This window comes from Triturus cristatus, chromosome 4_2, assembly GCF_964204655.1.
Source record: "Triturus cristatus chromosome 4_2, aTriCri1.1, whole genome shotgun sequence".
In the NCBI taxonomy this organism is placed as follows: Eukaryota; Metazoa; Chordata; class Amphibia; order Caudata; family Salamandridae; genus Triturus; species Triturus cristatus.
The window spans coordinates 501,846,569-501,863,793 of NC_140586.1; the positions used below are offsets into that span (position 1 = coordinate 501,846,569).

The window sequence follows — 17,225 nt, forward strand, 5'->3', positions numbered from 1 at the left end:
GTGCACTTTACTAGGGACTAACAAGTAAATATCCTATCGAGGAAACACCAATCCATAACACAATTGACACAGGGAGCGCCTGCACTTTACCACTGATCAGCAGTGCGAAAAGTACGCATAAATGTTACGCCAGCAGAAACAGTCAAAACCGGGAGGTCAGAAAGCAAAATCTCAGTGGAAACACACCAAAAGATGCCAAGTCTAACATCCACTACGTGTGGACTTCATCAGGGCATAGTTCTTTATCTTTTATCATGTCAATGTGCGAAGCATATCGAGAGTCATCATATAGGAACATACAGAATCCCAGTTTAGAGATTAGCCTATTCCTCATTGGATCCTCATATATTAATGGGAAAAATAAAACTCCTCAAGAATCCTGACTCAGTAGCAGGATGGCACCTTGATGCGCACCATCTCCCGCTTCACAAGCCGGTGTCTATTACTTATATTTGGACTTGCTTCAGGAAATAAAGAGGGATTGCTACATAGGCTCGCTGTTTCATTGTTCTGTATAGAAAAACTACTTAGCTTCAATGATATCATCCCAAGCTATTAATATTATTTGTATTAGTGGCCACCATATGAAGTTTGGCACCAGTGGTCACCTCAGCGCATCAGGCAGGGTTGCCTGCACTAACGCAAAAAATAAACAGATGTGTCCATTTGGTATTCCTTTTCATGAGTAATACATAAGCATCACAGCAGCAACATCCCTGGCACAAAGTGGAGTCTCCCCAACACCAAATAATGCACACGCAAATATCGGCTTTAAATATATTTTGGAAATCCAACCATTTTTCCTCCAAACATCAGCTTATGAGTTCTAAAAATGCATACATTTTTCCCAGAATACACACTTTACAAAAATTGCTATACAACTATTAATTCAGCCAAACAAAAGCGTGTAATTTACTAGGCTGGGCTGCGCATAGGAGAGCTACTTGCAGTTATCTGGACTGCTACCAGTTGCTCACGAGCTACTAGTTGGGGAATCCTGATCTACTCTGTTCTCAAAAATGTTACAAATGTACTTTTTGGTCATTGACCGACAGTCACAGTGGTAGATTCAATGTAAGTCGTGAATTATTCTCATTAGAAATGCATTCGTGGCTGCAGTCTAAGCTTTGTTTCCACCCATAGACATGGTAATTTATGATCTGTTTTTAGGTTAAGCTATTTGGATCTCAAATCACATACATGTTGAATGTCTATTCTTCGTTAAAATGCTGTTTTATTTCCTGCATAAACTCTAATGCAATTTGTTGTTCAAGTTTCAATTAAAAACAAAGTTAGGCACACTAGCAATCGTTTTAAGAAACGTAACACGTCACTACCCTTGTGGAAAGCAGAGTTAAAAAAGAAAACCTTCTAAAAATACTCAAAGGTTCATTTTGACAGCGAAGAGAGTGATGCATCGGGTGTCAGTTGTGCCACCAGTGTGCTTGTGTTTGCTGGGTGGTGGACTGAAACGAACCTTTCTCTCCAAATAGCATCCTCAGTTTAAAAAGTCTGTTTGTCGTCTGTTCTACTTCTGTGGTAGTTCTAGGGCTTCGTGGCGCTGTAGGTTGGCGAAACACCTCGGCGTGTCAGTCCATAAAGAAGAGCCATGCTTTCAGAGCCTTCCTAAACTTTAGAGAGTACAACGGTTTCCGAAAGTTTCCTAGAACTTAATTCGCATTCTTGGAAAAAAGGAAGTTCCAAGCACAACCCGGGATTCCAGAGGCAGGGGATTCCTTCGAGTGTAAAATATCAAATTGCCACGAAAGAGGCTTTTCTGGATGGGTGCTCCTCGTTATTGTCGAGGCATAGAACCCTGTGCTCTACATGTTAATTGGAGAAATTAAAAAATTAAATAAAAACAATAGTTACCAAGACCTGCATTCAATTTTGTTTTTGTTTTTTTTGTTACCTTTAGCTTGTTCTTTTTGGACTTAGTAACCAGCTGGTCGTGTCCTTCAAAGAGGACAACACAGTAGCCTTCAAGCACTTATTCCTGAAGGGATACAGTGGTGTTGACGAAGATGATTACGCCCGCACTGCATACACTCAGCAGGATGTTTACGAGAGTATATTTTTTGCTGTTGACCGAGTAAGTAATATTTTCTAAAACTGTAAAATTGATTACAAGTGTGGTGTTTCCAAACCGCTTGCTAAGTCTCCTACTTTGGTGCAGTCCTGGGTGTATACTCCTGTTGCTTAAATGATGCATGGAAATGTTTAGCACGAGAAATAGTAAATTGCATCATAGATTTTGGGGACGGAATCATAAGAGCTTATATATGTAATGTGAGTTTGACACGTGGCCTCAGTTCTCGCAAGATCGAGATTATTTTTTTCAAGATTTATCAGTCTTGTAGAAATTAAGTGCTGTCCTGTCGGTCTTTTCTGACTGTATATTGTGTTTCATGTCACAACTACATTTCTCTTTCGTCATATTGTATCTGCATGGGGAAACTGTTGACTCGCCAGGCTTGATTAAGAAAAGAAAAAAAAACGATCTACGCTGGTGCATTTTGCACACAGGCTAATTTACAGACCATTTAAGCATGTGTGAAATGGTGTGCATGTATGAAAATCGATATGTGTTTGCGCAAAAACCCGGTGCATGTTTTGTGCTTGCGGTGGAACGCCAAGGAGTGTCCCACTCCACCTATCCACAGAGAAATGTGCAGGAATCTGCACCCGGTGGAACAGCCATTCCCAGCAGCACTTTTCTCCTAACACAGAGCTACACCAGGGAAAGGTTCCATGTAGGCACGAGACTGAAATGTTCTAGGTCTGCATACAAACCTCTTTATCCAGTCTTGGAGAGTCCCGGTTCACATCCCACCCCTAACTTAAGGGAAGGAATGCAAATCTAACCATTGGTACCTGTTGGGCTGTTGATGATCTTAACATTACAATGCTTCCACCAAGTGTAACAGAGTACAGGGTAAGGGGCCTACATGGTACATGTTGAGCCAAAGCGTGTTAGAGCAGTGGGTAGATGCCTGCTGATTTATTAAGCGTAGATGGTGGGGCCTTGAGTCAAGAGTCGAGCATGCCTCCTTGCTGCCTAGACCTCCTGCCAGAGGTCCTGATTGCAGATCGGAACCCGCTGGCTCTGTAACTGCGATCACAGATTTACGAACCCTGACGAGAGCCTTCACAAATGCATATATGCCCTTGGGTTGATTGCTCATTGGGGAAGAACAACAAAGTCCAAAAGGGTAGCCCTGAATACTAAGTGCGCAGGGTGGACCCTTTGATGCTAATCGTTTTATTCAAGTGTGCAACTGATGATGGTGGAGAAAAATGATTGCAAGTAACAGGGACAATAGCTTTGGGGGTATGAAGTTCAGCATTTCCACCATGTGAGATCTAACTTCTGGCACCCACATTTCCTTACCCGGGCTCATGCTGAAACGTTCAGGCAGGAGCACAGGCCTGCACATGTATACTTATGCATATGTGTAATTGCTGAAGCTACAACCCTGCTTATTGGTTCACTGTCCCAGGATATATGAATAGCCACTGGAGATGATTGCCTATCATACTGCCGCAAGGTACAATAAGGATGAAACACTCCCTCATCTCGGGTCTAAACAGCAATCCGATTTTTGTCCAGCCTTCATTTGCATATTTGTGGCTAGTGAGCTCTTGTAAGATGATTTAGAAGTGACCTTTCGTAAAACTCCCAGTCCACGACCTAGCTTGAGAAGTGTACGGTACTCATGAGGAAGACACTCCTGTTGTCTTGAGGCACTTAAGCTTGGGAGATCCAAGGCTGCATGGCCCAGCAGATCTTGATCATCCAACCAACAAGTGGGTCCAAGAACGAAGCAGTAACTGGTGTTTGAGTCCTAATGTGCTTCACTACATTTTGCGTGTCAGTTTCACATACATTGACTTGTTCCGCTATATAGTAAACTCACGGTACTATGATTTGATTTTCCCAAGGAGTGCACTTTACTACCGCAGTAGTAAAAATCAATCTGCCTCCATCATTGCGCTTCTGTGAACACCTTCGGTGAACTTTGCTAGTCAACACAATCTTTTTTCAGGCTGAGCAAATTAGAGGACTTCGTGAAGATATTCTTTTTACTGGAGGTGCCCAGATGGGGACCTCCTCAGTGGGAATCAAGACTTCATGTTACTGACGTTTTTGAGAATTATATACTGCACCTGGCTGGGTAATGTAATGCAGTCTACTGAACCACAATTTGAATGTAAGGCACAACTTTCATTCTAAATGAAGTAGTTTAAAATGTATGGCAAGATTTTTAATTTAATAAAGTGTTATTGTTTTCTCAGTACCACCGGATACGAAGTTTGTCATTGGGAACAGTTGGTTATGAACACGCTGAAGACATGAAAGGTATAAAGATCTGTAAGCGGCAATATCGCAGAGGTGCGATCCTTCCTTACAATAATACTTTCTACATCGACCCTACCATTGAAAAAGGTAAGGCAGATTCAAACAAAGTGATCTAAAACAAGTCAGCATTGTTCATTTGCTTTCAACGTGCTTACTGTTTGTAAGGCTCATACCACAATTGGTATAAATTCCAAAAATAGATAATTTTTTCCAGGTCTGGCTGACAGTGCAGCAGTCTGCTTTACCTATTGTTAACAATTTTCAAACCTGCTTAGAGTGCACTTTGGCTCTGTCTGCCCAAGGAATTTTTCCTGCTCACCTCGTACCAATGGCTCTTTGGTACATCGTTCTGCCTTCTGTGGCGGGCGTGTATCGCAATACATGTGGGACTATTTACCATCTCAAAAGCACACCAAATCATCACACATTGCTCTGGTGCATTGCATACAAAAAGAAATCATTGCAGCAGGCTTTTCCTTCATGGTTTACTCAGAACGCAAACCAGAACTATTGGCTCGATCAATGCTTGTCTGTAGTTTAAATCTTGATCTCATTTGTCTGACTGTGTGTTACGTTTGAACAAGTTGTTTTACTCAAAATCCTAAAAGTCTAATATTCTCAAAAATGGGTGTGTTGTGCTCCAGTTTTAGGGGTTGATTGCTTTGTTGGGACTACCTTTGTGAAAATCACCACATACAGCACTAATAAAATGTTACCATGTTAAGTCTGGTGTTTCCTGGGTTGGGTAGGCCCAAGGGTCTTCAGGAGCACTAAAGATGATTTCAGTAATTTTAACGCTAGGTCTTTAGCTGCTGTCTTACAGCACAGTTAGAGCTGCAAACCAGAGCTTGCAGGACTGGTCTAAACCCATGTCTATAGGGCTCTTATCAGCAATGTCCTGGGCACTAAAGGGCAATAGTACTTTGATATGGACCCTACTGACATATGTTACTTACTCCTTTGCACTAATAGGAAAATGAACAGGAACTCTGCCAAACCGGAGTATCTGCACTTGACACTGACTCTATCATGATGGGATTTAACACACAATTTCTTTCAGAGAATGAAAGAATTGGGACGTTTTGAGAAATTAGGTTGTTGGTTGAGGTGGGGGGGGGGGGAGCCCTTCTCAAGCAACCGCCACAATCCTTGCCAGGGTGAACCACAAAAAGTCACAAAATTAACTTGTGCTTAACCCTATGGTAGCAGGTCACAAAACAGTTAGGCTTAAGTTAGAATCAGTATAAAGTATTTATGCAGTATATAAACAGCAATAAAGTAAAAACCCAACACTATAAAATACCAATTTAGAAAAATAGAGTTAAATGTAATAAATGATTTGCTCCCAAAGCAACAAAAATCTAATCGGTAAAACCAAAGCTATACAATTTTGAAGATTTTAGCGAAGTATATCGTCTAAAAGAAAAAAGTGCCACTTGTGTCATCTGGTCATGCTAGACTGAGAGAAATTCACAAGCTCAGGCCAACCGCGCTGGAGTGTGGGCCGAAAACAGGGACCAGGTTAGTCCCGCTGAAAAAGTCCTCCATGTCCAGCACGAAAAGTCAAGTTCATGGTGGGGGGAGGCCTCGAGAGCAGAGAAAGCGTTGCAGATGGTTGTTGCTGTAGCATAAAGAGTAGGCTGGGAGTCGCAGACTGTCATCATTGTAGTGTGAAGATTTTGTCTGGCATCTTGGATGGTCGTTACTGGACTTTTGGGTTTGCGATCACCGCAGCCTTTCAATGCTGTAGCACTAAGTGCAGAGCTCACATTACCGATTGACACTGGTGGTTGCTGTATCGTGAAGGGTCTGGTTCACTGGAACTTCGTTTTGAAGGTCAGTAAGATCTTGGCATGAATGGGCCCATTCGCAATCGTAAAGAGCCCAGAACTTCAGGAGAAGCTCAACTGATGCCAGCAAAGGACCCATGACCAGGGCACGAGCCTCTTGGGAATCAGGAACTCACTCCAGCAGAGGCCAGCAGAGCTCAGGGAGGTCCAGTTGCAGGTCCAGTGCAGCAGGTCAGCTGGTCAGTTGCAGCTGACATTTTGGAGCCACTCTGCCTGGGATATAGGGAGCAGGTCCAGTCTTCCTTCTCATAAAGGAGGGCACACATCGAGCAGCAGGGCAGGCCTTCTGTAGTATCCCCTGGTCCAGGAGTGTACTGAAGAGTTGGTCTGAGGGTCCCAGTTTTATACCTGGTGCCTCCTTTGAAGTGCGAAAAGCTTCTGGAATGTTCAGGGTTGTCTTGAATTTCCTGCCCCCCTGATTGCAGGCATAATAGGTGAAGTCTTTGTGAGTGAGCTTGGCCAATGCATTTGAAGTGCCCCCCCCCCCCCCTCACTAAGCCTGCAAACACCAAGACCTTCTATTGTGATCCTGTCTGGGAGAAAATCACAAAGACCAACTACACCTAGTCATGTGACCCAGGAACAGGCTGCAGGCAACAAATGGTTAGGGCAAGAAAATGCACACTTTCTAAAAGTCTTTTTGCGTTTGTTACATTAAAATGATTTTATTTATATCCCTTTTCCACTTTCAGATGCTTTAGCTTCTTCTGTTAGTGGTACTCTTTAACAATTCATCCGCCACCAGTCATTTCTTCATATCTGAATAATTAAGTCATATTACATCTTCCCCAATTTTCAGTATTATGTATACATAAGTGCACCAGCCTAGCCTTGGCTGCCGTGATAGACTTAGATTTGTTTTTCATACAAATCTTTTCATTATTAAATGGATTTGATGAAGTCGGATTTGAAGGAACAACTTGATTATATATCTATTTGGCAACTGACTCATTTCAGACTCTTTTCAAATAAGTGTACGACGTCTACCTAATTGATTATTTTTATCTGTTATGTTTAATATTTTATTATACAATTTTTTCTGATCTTATAATATCTACATTATTAAGAGGCTTCGTTATCCGCTGTTTTTGGAGACTGGGAGATGCATTTTGCAGGTAGGCTTAACTGGGATAAAGTTTCATGAACTGACATTTTCAACATATCTTTTATTGAATTAGTTAAATTACTTTTCGGGAGCTAAATATTAACGGCAATATTTATACTATCTAAAGATTTAAGACTTTCGATATTTTTATCCAATTTAATCAAGCACAGACATGCAAATCATCTCAATTTTGAAGGTAACCATCGGCCACAAAACTAAAGACTTGTGGAATTCATGACTGTAGCAACATAAAGATTTGTAAAAAAAAAAAATTTAAAAAAGCACACATTTCTATCACTTAGGTGCTTTCAAAAAAAGCTTAACCAAAAAAGAAAATTAATCAAATCCGAATATCATTGCAATCATTATCTTTTATTGTTGAAGAAATGGAAAAATGTTCATAAAAATGTAATGTGTGCATGTGATAAACTCTGCCAAAAATAGGTACGACACTAGTGGATACAAATCTTCAGAGTGCAATTGTGCTGAAGGAATGCAAAGCCATTTTCTGTCAGCAAATGAGAAATCGACTTGTATCTCTCAGGAATTTATGGCAGCATTTCTCATGTAATGCCCACTTAGCAAACAAACATTTGCAATGCCAATATGCACTCTGCACTCACACAGGAACACCTATAAACTCTTCAGGCACACAGGAACACCTCTCACCCTGCACTCCCACAGGTAAACTGCACACCCTGCACTCGCTCAGACCCATCCTCTCACCCTGCACTTGCTCAGGCCCATCCTTTCTCCCATCACTTTTTCTGACCCATCCTATCTCCCTGTGCCCCAGCCCATATCCCTGTGATCGCTCAGGCTCATCTTCTTGCCCGGCGCCCTGTCGCATCAGTTCTTCTGCACTCACACAGACACAGCACATACTCTGCACACCTCTCACACTGCCCTCACACATGACTCCGCCCACTTACTGCAGCCTCCCTTTCCCAATTTGTGAGTTGTGATGTATTTTTTTTTTCATTTGCAGGCTACTCTTTTCCATGGACTAGATGCAGCTGTTTCATAGGAGGCTTCCAAAATAGAAAACAAACAATATTCCTGGGGAAAACAAAAAGCCACTTATCTGCAGAACTCTCCTGGCGCAAAAGCAATAGAATAATGTGTATATGTTAAGTGTTTATGAAAGCATGTGTTGTAGGGAGCAATCTCACACTGTGTTTGTCACATAACGGCTCACATACCATTGTACCAAAGTAAGAAATCTAAACCAGCCAATCAACAAAAAAGATAGTAGGTCACTGTGAGACAGATGAGTTTCATGGGAAGCAAAATCGATGGTTCATGGCGTCCCTGCTTGTTTGAATTGTGTGATCCTACAGTGCACACCTCTCACTGTGCCTTAGTGTCCTGGTCGGTGTGCTTTGTAACATGCTGTGCAAACACTGTAAGAGATAGCATTAGGTAACTGTAGAAAAAATAGTTAAGTAGTCAAATTTCTTACCAGAAAATTCAAATATTTCACTCAGTACTGAAAAGTACTATCAGTGAATGTTCACGGAGCTTCCAGAAACAAAGTCCTTGAACACAATTTAAAGTATCTCCCAAAGGGTGGGCTGTTAAGCTGGATGAAATCTACTAATGCAGTACCTTTTTACGCGCCTTTAATTAACAAACAAGCAGGAGCAAGAATTCAATATTTTTTAGACTTTGTACTTCAAAACCCTTCCAGATACCTAAACGGGCAAAGATCCAATCATCAAAAGCAATTCTGATTAAATGAATTATGAAAAAAAAATCTCAGTACACGGTTTTTCAAAGGAATTCTAAATACCTTCAGTTCCTGGCCGCCCCACTTATGTCTCGGAACCACAAGCGGGCAGAGGACTCCTCCACTTGCAAGTTACCACTATGCAAACTTCTCATGGGCCTCTTCAGAGATGTAGGAAAGCAGTAATGTAACGTAAAATGAGGGGTTCGTCCGCAAAATGTGAAGCGGGGCCACAGAGTCTCCCATATCTCACTCCTATTCAGTGGCCTTTGGTGGTATGGGGCCCTCCATAAATGTCTGGGGGGGGGGCTGTGGGTGGAAGGGGGGGCGTGGGGCCCGGGGGTTTGCTTTACGCCCCTATAGGAAGGTGTATCTTGTGGTTAAACAGTCGCTTGGTCCTACTTTGCTTATTGTAACTCAAACCACTTTGCTTCTTTCCGATTCATGACTTGCTTAATACAAATTTTGCTCTTCACCGAGTTTCTGAATGCTGTACTGCTTATTACCAAATGTAGGTGTGTTTACTCTTCTGTCTTCTGCCTGGCACGTGAGCTAGTACTGCTGCTGCAACATTTCACTAACTACAACTTTGTCTGCTGTCCTTCTAACTCACCCATTGAGGTTTGTAACACAGAAGTACCTGCCTTATCTACCAGACTAGAATTGGTTCATCGTCTGTAATTGTAGATCAGGTCAGTACAAAACGCTCACTTAAGAGCAATAACGTTGCGTAAAATACAAAAATCTTGTTTAATTGCTATAATTTTTGCTAAAGCACGTGCCTGCTCTCCGGATCCTGAAAACACAGCTGTGGGCGGTCTATCCACCACTTGACTAGGCTCAAAACCATTGCTGTAGGAAGTATTTTTTTTTTAACCATATTTTTATTGTTGAAAACAAGCAGAACAATCACAAGACAGTAGCATTTATACATTCTTCTTCCTTACTTTGTTACACAGTATGATCGTTTTTCATCCTTTACATATAGTTTGCAAAAGTGGCCTCTTGCCCTTTTTTCTCACTAGTTCTCATCTCTGTTGGTGAAGCTGAGACCGGGCCTGGCCTAGTGGGGGTGTGCAGGGTTACCCTCTGTACTTATTCCATTTGTCCCAAATTTTCCCCCATTTGTTCGGACAACCCCTACTAATATAGACTGCTTTCTCGGCTACCATACACCATATCTAGTCTTGTGCCCTTTCACCTCAGGTTGGTATTTCACCCCATCCCCATTTACAGACTATATTGCATTTTGTTACCATCAGACCCAGTGTGACCCAGGTTCAAACTGCCTCTCCTAGGTCAGTCTCCCCATACATATAAAAAACACAATTTCAGGGCTAGAGTTAATGTCATGTCCTACAGGTAATTATCGCTTCCCAGTATTGTTCGATTCTTTGGCACACCCACGGGATGTGAAAAAATGTCCTCTCACCTCTGCATTCTCTATAACAGAGGGTATCTTGTTTTCTACCCATTTTATTAAGTGTATTGCAAGAAATGTATGCTCTGTGAAGCAGTTCAAGTTGGATCAATCTGAACCGGGCCCGAATGGCCACTTCCTTGGGGGATGCTAGGGCGTCCGGCTAATCCTCCTCTTGCAGGTCTGCTATATCTAGTCCCGATTGGTCCCTCGGGCTCCCCAATGTGTCTGGCATGTTTATCAGTTTCTGATTTGTCATGGATAGTGCTTTTCGGGTGAAGTGCTCCTCTAGGGTTTGACACTCCAGTGGCGGTGAGCCGGGTATTGGTTCTCCCTGGGGCACCACTGCTCTTATGGTGTGTCTGATCTGTAAGTATCAAAAAAATTCCTTGGGGTTTAAGTGATTCGATTTTTGCAGTTGCTCAAATGATTTCATGCATGTGCCAGTGTGTAGGTCTCCCACCGTTGAGATTCCGATCAGGTCCCACCTGTCAAATCCCGCTTTTTTCCCCATTGTGCCTAATTGTCGTGAATCCCACAATGGGGTTGCTTAGGTGATTTTATTTTTCCACCCCAGCTTAGCCGTGGTTGTATGCCAGACTTTAACAGTTAACACTGTTGGGCCCTCTAGGGGATGAGTCCCAGGGTTCGTATATAGCTCTCGGAGATATCCTCTCGGTTGGAGGTTCAAACGGTCCATGCTATAGGCTGGTTCTGTGTGTGGCTGGTGTACCCACTGGTTTATAGTCACCAATTGGGCAGCCCAATAATAGGATTCTATGTGAGACAGGGCGATTCCTCCCTCGTATCAACCTCGAGCGAGTTTTACCAGTGCGATTCTGGGGGTTCCCTCATCCCGCAGGAGCGTTCCGACCTGTCCATTTATTAACTTAAAGTATGATTTCGGCACCCAATATGGGGTGTTTTGTAGCATATACAAAATTCTCGGCAGTGCCATCATTTTGAATAGCGCTGCTCTTCCTAGTAGCGACAGCGGGAGAGCCTGCCAGTGATGGACATCATTCTGAAGCCTAGTCAGAGGGCCCATCAGATTCTCCTCGTAGAATCGATTCAGGTCTAGTGTTGCAAATATCCCAAGGTATCGGAATCCATCCGACACGACCTGGGCAGCACATTCCATTGGGAGGGCAGGTCCCTGACCACTAAGGACAAATACTTCTGATTTAGTCCAATTAATTGTGTAACCAGAGTATTTACTGAAGGAGTTAAAAATATTACGAATTCTGGCTATCGATGCCCTGGGAGAAGCCACATATAACAATATATCGTCTGCATAGAGCGATATTCTGTCCTCCTAGTCCTCCGTCCAGCGGAGCCCTCTTATCATGGGGTCTCTCCTTATCTATGTTGCTACCGGCTCTAACCTCAATGCAAATATTAGTCTGGACAGGGGGCAGCCCTGTTTTGTTTCCCTGCACAGTGGGAACCATCGTGAGGTTCTCCCATTGACCACCACTTGAGCCCTAGGCTTTTCATAAAATAGCCTTATCCAGGATAAGAACCGCGGGCCGAGCCCCATGCGGCTCAAAACCACAAACATATATGGCCATTCGATGGTGTCAAAAGCCATCCTTGCATTAAGGGAGAGGATTGCTGCTGCTTCTTGGATTCTATGGGCCAGCCCCAGAATTCCATGCAGGCGTCTGAGATTTAATGCAGTGGAGCGGTCGGGCATAGAGCCCCACTGGTCTGGGTGGACCGGGGTTGACAACACTGGCAACAGCCTCATGGCTAATAGCTAGGCCAAGATCTCAACCTCTGCATTGAGGAGTGAAATTCGTCGATATGAGGAGCAATTCTTTATGGGTTTTCCTGCTTTATGGTTTACCACCACTGTTCCCAGCCTCTACTCTCTTCAAGCATAGCTAGGAGGTGTGGCTTCGTTTTGGAAGCCGTGAGCTTGTAGAGTTATATCGGGATTCTATTTGTGCCCCCCACCTTACCCGAGTTGAGGGCTCTAAGTGCTTGTCACCTCGTCCTCTGTAATGTCAGCGTCTAGAAGATATTTTTTCTCTGCAGAAACTTCCGGGAGGGGAATATCTACTAGGAATTCTAGGGCATCCTGGGTCATTGCCTTCGAGCCTGAAGTATAGATCTTTGAGTAGTAGTCTGCGAAGGCCTCTGCAATCTCCTGCGGGTCTTGCAGAATCTCCCCCATGTCTAATGTAATTTGCAGCACCCACCAGTTTGCACGCTCCCTCTGGTCAAGCTACACCAATAATTTTCCTGTCTGGTCTCCCACTTCATAAACCCGGTGCTGCGTCGCTGTGATTATGTTTCTAGACTCCTCCGTTACCAAGTGTGAGTAATCTTAGTGTTTTATTGCCAATCTGTGTTTTAAACTATCTTCTCCCCCATTCACTATTTGACGTTCGAGGTCTAGGACCTCTTGTTAGATTTCTACATCTTTCGCTCTCTTCTCACTGTGTCCCGCTATCAACGATAAGGCCTGCCCCCAAACCACTGTCTTGTATGCTTCCCAAAGTACCTGGGCTGAGTCAACTGAGTGTAGATTTCCCTTGGAAGTAGTATTTGGTGGCTGTCGATATCCCTTTTTTAATTGCAGGTATTTTCATATACCATGAGTTAACTGGAATTGTGCCCCGTCGTGTGTGTTGCCCACTCTATATTTCATCCAAAGAGGTGAGTGATCTGAAATTCCCCGTGCCATGTGTGCTACATCAGTAAAGTGTGTGAGATGGGATGCTGTGGTGATCAAATAGTAAATACAAGATCGGCTCCCATGAGTCCCTGAGTAGAAGGTATATTCCAGCTTGTTCGGGTTCAACGTTCTCCAAACATCAAGGAGGCCCAGGGCTTCTAAAAACCTCGCCAGCCGCATTGGTCTGGATATTGGGGCCTTTGCAGGCCAACGGTCCAGGCCTTCACATCCCCTCATATTAAAATCCCTCCCCATGAAAAGTCAACCTGTGGGAAGCATCAACATCAAGGCCCCCAGATCTTCCAATGTTGAGTCCTCCAGTTTAGGGGGGGACATACACTGAGAGTATATTAAAAACCTCCCCAGCCTATGATCCAGAAAACCCAGCTTATCTCCCTAGTCTATTGGTCCAAGCCTTGTCAATTGTCAAAGGGAGGTTCTTTTTCAAAAGGATCCCTGTACCCCTGGATCCCGATGTATATCCTTAGTGTACCATCATTTCATATCCCCCACGATTGAGTGCTCGACAGTTGTTCCCCATTAGATGAGTCTCTGGCAATAACACCACTTCAGTGGAGTTCCTCTTAATGTATTGCCAGACTATCCCACGTTTTATCATGTTCCCCAATCAGATCACATTCCCCGTAATCACTTTCAATTCCACTGGTGTCTGCCCTGCCATCTCTTTGTTCGTAGTACTATTATGTTAAAGCTGCTTTGTATCCCCATTGGGATCATGCCCTCACCAATATCCCTGAATATGCGTGTTCCTAGTGCTGCCTTTAAATTTCCCACTTCTGTGTGCTCTGCTTGCCATACCCACTGTGTGAAAGACAATAGCCAACATGCTATAACATTTGAGATACTTCCCCCTCCTCTCTTCCCTTTTGTCCCCCCCACCCTGCATCCCTGCTCAACGGAACCCCAACTGCCTGACCCCCAACTCAGCAGAGAGCCTGTCGACCCCCCCCCCCCCCCCCCTTAACTAACATCAGGAACGCAGACTTGCCCACCTCCCCCCATTTGTTTTCCAATTATTCCACCTGGACTAAAGCAAATATCCTGAAAACAGAGCGGTTAGTCTTACGCCCTATTGGACTCGTCTGCTTCCGAGCTCGTGTTCAGGTCAGTCACATTGCACTGACTTTCAAAAGTCTCCAGGGCTCGATATCTACTTTTTCTATGGTTCAGTTCAACCTTAAGTTTGTTCAACCTTCCACTCCTTACTATTGTCTGTTTGTCTAGTCTCATTCTGTTACAGATCTTTCTTCTGCTTGTGGGATCTCCTCTCGTTGTTCGTCTGGCCCCTTTGCTGGTCTTATCTGGTTTCCTCGCTGCAACTTTGCATGAGGACCTCCCGCTGTTCCTCAGCCCCCCAACCATTCCCAAACAGCCTCCGGTGTGTTGAAAAACCAAGCCCGTCCTTCCACCTCCACTCTCAACCTCGCCTGGGAAGAGCATGGAATACTTTATTCCTTTCTCTCAGAGTGGCTTTTTTGCGGCCATAAAGTTTCGCCTGAGCGCTTGAATTTTGAGAGTGAAGTATGAGAAGAAGCTAATCTGGGTGTTTTCCAGTACCACTGGTGAGGCTATGCAAGTCTGCTGGAGGATAGCATCCCGGTCTCTATAGTTAGAGACATGCTATGATGGTACAGGGTGGTGCCCCAGGCCTGGGACGCCCACCCGGCACTTGATAGGCCCGCTCCATTGAGAGTCCTCTTGGTTGGAGCCTTTGTGTTATCAAGTCCTCTACAAACAGACCCGGTTCCTGCCCTTCTGCTCATTCCAGTATCCCAAAATGCGGACATTATTGCGCCTTGACCTTCTTTCCTGGTCTTCAATTCGGGCTTCCAAGGCTGTTTGGTGTGCCTGCATTTCTTTCATTTGGGCTGTTTGAGTTTTTGTGTCATGGACCAAGGTTTTGGTGGCGCTTTCTATTTCATGGACTCTCGCCCCCATGTAAAGTAGATCTGCGCGGATCAACAACACTTCAGTTGAGACTGTATCGGGCCTGGACTCCAATGCAGTTTGTACTCCTTGTATTGTGGCCATCAGGTAATTTAGGGAGCTTGAAAATCCTCCGGATAACTCCTCTGATTCCACGGCCAATCGTTCCTGCTGGGGCCCCTGGGCTTCTGTGCCTTTCTGGAGCGCAAATTTATCAAGCTTGGTTTGGTGTGAGGCCTTCATGTTTCTTACTCCAGTCATAGTTTCAGGTAACCACTTTTGGTTGGACTGCTCCGTTACTGCGACTGATGAGGGAACTTCTGTCGCCAGCCAGGGGTCTTAAGTCCTCCCTGCGGCCTGTCAGTTTATCCCTTTCGTTTTCAATCCTGTCCTCTACCCTCAATGTGACTCCAATACATTTCTGTCTGTCCCCCTTTATTGCATTCCGGTCTCCAGTGCCTTGCAGTACTTTGCGGGGGTTTACTTTATGCCACAGTCTGCCGCTGTGCTCCCACAACCTCACTCCTGCACTATAAGTTGCTCTCAGTCTCTACCCTTAGGGGAGCCTGTCACTGGGTCGCTGCCCAACCGGTTTATCCCATGGGGGTGGGGGGGGGGGGGGGTGGGGGGCGGGGGACGGTTCCTCTGCTCCAGTACCTCTGCGCCAGCTCTGAGTTTTTGTATCTTTCTGGGAGGAGTCTGCAGCTTTATGGCTCCTATCTTGCCGTTTTTACTTATGTGCCCTGCCTCTGTAATTTCTTTTTTCTTCTCCTGCCTCAGTATGACGCCTTGTCTCTTTTTTGGGGGGGCCTCCGGCGGCCTACCGGGACACCTCCAGCACCACGGCGTCTCACCTATACTCCCGGATGACTAGCGTGTCGTCACTTGGCGCCTGACTTCCGGTGCTGCTGCAGTTCTCCTTCCACTCTTCGAACTCGAGACCAGGGCTTCACTCAGCTGCGTAGGCCGCGTCCTCTATGTCCTGCCCGGCTCCCTTCAATAATACCTTCGCTGATCCCTTTTACTGGCTGCAGTGTCCGCTTTTGTTTCCTGCCGTTCTCTGCAGGTTTTGGCCGGATTAATGTCTAATTTCTGGGAGAACTAGGAGGTTGAGTCCTGGAGCCGCTTAACGGAGCGACCATCGTCCTTCGCAGGCAAGCCACGCCCCCTGCAGTAGGAAGATTTAAATAAACAAAAAAAACAGCACTGTTAGTCTCACATGAGATGGCCCCCAACTGGCCCAGGGGACTGCTATATGCCGGGACTCGTACAATACTTGTGAGGTGACAGTTTGGGTGCAAGCAGGTGTAACACACACACCCCTCTAAACACACACATACACACCCCTCTACACAAACGCACAACTGCACCCCTCTATATATATATACACACACACACACAGAACTACACCCCTCTACACACACTCACACAACTACGCCCCCTACACACACACACACACACACCAGCACCCCTACAAATACAACCCTACCCACACCCCTACACACACTCCCTACACACACACACCCCTATGCACACCCCTACACACACACACCTCTACACACCTATGCACGCGCGCGCACACACATCTATGTACACCCTTACACCCACGTACACCCTCACACACACACACGCACACGCACGCACGCACACACACACACACACGCACACACACCTTCGAGCCAGATCCTTGGTTTGTCAAGGCGGGGTGCGGGGGCCAACTGTGTCACAGCCCAACTTCACAATGTGCTGAAACAAGTGTGTGCCTCAGTGGGTAGGAACACGGGAGTGTCTTTAGTATTTGTGCTCTCACGCCCGCTTCCTCCCTTCTATCACCCCTTCTCCGGTTTGGTGTAGTGGGCATCTTGACCTCCTCGCATGCATGATTGCCACCCATTACGTTTTAATGCAGCGTCCACATTAGGTGAGGAAGAGCCTTTCCCATTCACCCAAAGGAAAACAATACACAGGCTCTCTCAGTAAAAGGCACAACTTTTGCCGACCAAAATCCTGTAGTCGTGGTAATCCAAGTGTGGAATGCGCCGGAGCCCCTGTCTGATTTAGTGCTTCTTAAAACTTTTATTGTTTAGCACATAAAGTCTACAGCCAAGCCAGACCTAAAGAACTTTCATAA

General features: G+C 44.9%; 1 protein-coding gene across 1 annotated transcript in view; it reads left to right on the forward strand.

Annotated features, from left to right (window-relative positions):
* MCOLN2 (mucolipin TRP cation channel 2) overlaps positions 1–17,225 on the forward strand; it is a 320,208-nt gene that overhangs the window by 113,067 nt on the left and 189,916 nt on the right. Inside the window, exons 3-4 of the mRNA XM_085602080.1 lie at positions 1,919–2,092; positions 4,297–4,447. Coding sequence (XP_085458206.1) covers positions 1,919–2,092; positions 4,297–4,447 — 325 coding nt within the window. The remainder of the gene's footprint in view (positions 1–1,918; positions 2,093–4,296; positions 4,448–17,225) is intronic.